The sequence below is a fragment of the Bison bison genome, unplaced genomic scaffold, assembly GCF_000754665.1.
Source record: "Bison bison bison isolate TAMUID 2011002044 unplaced genomic scaffold, Bison_UMD1.0 scf7180017864376, whole genome shotgun sequence".
NCBI classification, from domain to species: domain Eukaryota; kingdom Metazoa; phylum Chordata; class Mammalia; order Artiodactyla; family Bovidae; genus Bison; species Bison bison.
The window spans coordinates 11,136,939-11,137,763 of NW_011494948.1; the positions used below are offsets into that span (position 1 = coordinate 11,136,939).

General features: G+C 64.6%; 1 protein-coding gene across 7 annotated transcripts in view; it reads right to left on the bottom strand.

Moving 5' to 3' along the window:
- The window catches only part of BNC2 (basonuclin 2), a 479,688-nt gene extending 479,230 nt beyond the window's left edge, over positions 1-458 (bottom strand). For 5 of the 7 annotated variants that reach the window (XM_010857048.1, XM_010857047.1, XM_010857043.1 and 2 more), the window contains exon 1: positions 308-458. In XM_010857048.1, the coding sequence (XP_010855350.1) occupies positions 308-310 (3 nt within the window). In that variant the 5' untranslated portion in view covers positions 311-458. The remainder of the gene's footprint in view (positions 1-307) is intronic. The other 2 variants (XM_010857042.1, XM_010857044.1) reach the window with 2 other exon arrangements.
- Between the last annotated feature and the right edge of the window lie 367 nt (positions 459-825).

Consider the following 825-nt stretch of genomic DNA (forward strand, 5'->3'; position numbering starts at 1 on the left):
GTCCGCTCGCCTGCCGCTCACCTTGCTCGCGGGCCGCGAGAGGGGCGACCTTCTCGAACCCCCGGAGCCCGCGCGCACACCCGCCCTCCCACCTGGAGCTCTCTTCCAACACTCGGGCCAAGTTGATGGGTGATTTCGGGAGCGGGGTGGACTAGGGGCTCCCCTTTCCTGCCCGCCCTCCCTTCTACCTCCCGCCGCAGGACTGGTGGAAAACACGGCCCCCGAGCGGCCCCCGAGGCGCGCGGGCGCGGGGCTCCTTTCTTCGGAAGTCTAGAATAAAAAGGAAAGGAGGGTGGAAACTTCTTACCATCTCCGCATGCTGGTTGTCAAGTGCAGCCCCCGCCTCTTGGTCTCCTCTTAGCGGCCGCGCCTGGACCAGCCCCTCGGCCGCCTCACGCTCCTTCTGTCTCGGCCTTTCTTTCCCTCCCCCTCCCGATTTCCTCCGGGCCGCCGCTCTCGCCGCCTCCGCCTCTCCCCGCCCGCCCGCCCGCCAGCGCGCGCCCTCGCCGCGGCCCCTCTGCGCTCAGGTGACTGATTTACACCCGCGCCCAGGGTCGCAGTGGCTCCCCAAGTCGGAGCCTGCTGAGTTCCCCTGCCTCGTCGGGACAAGGAAAAAAAAAAAAAAGGACGGACTGTGCCAGGATGGGGGCTGCTGGGGGCGGGGTGGGGGTGGGGGGGTAAACGGCGAGGTGACCTCGGACGGACCTTCAAGACCCACAAGTTTCTCCTCTCTCTGCAAAACTGTCGTTGACTACAATGTTGCTTCCCTTTTGCAGAATAAAAGTAGGTTAGTTTAGTTGTTTGTCCGCCGATTTCTACCGGGTT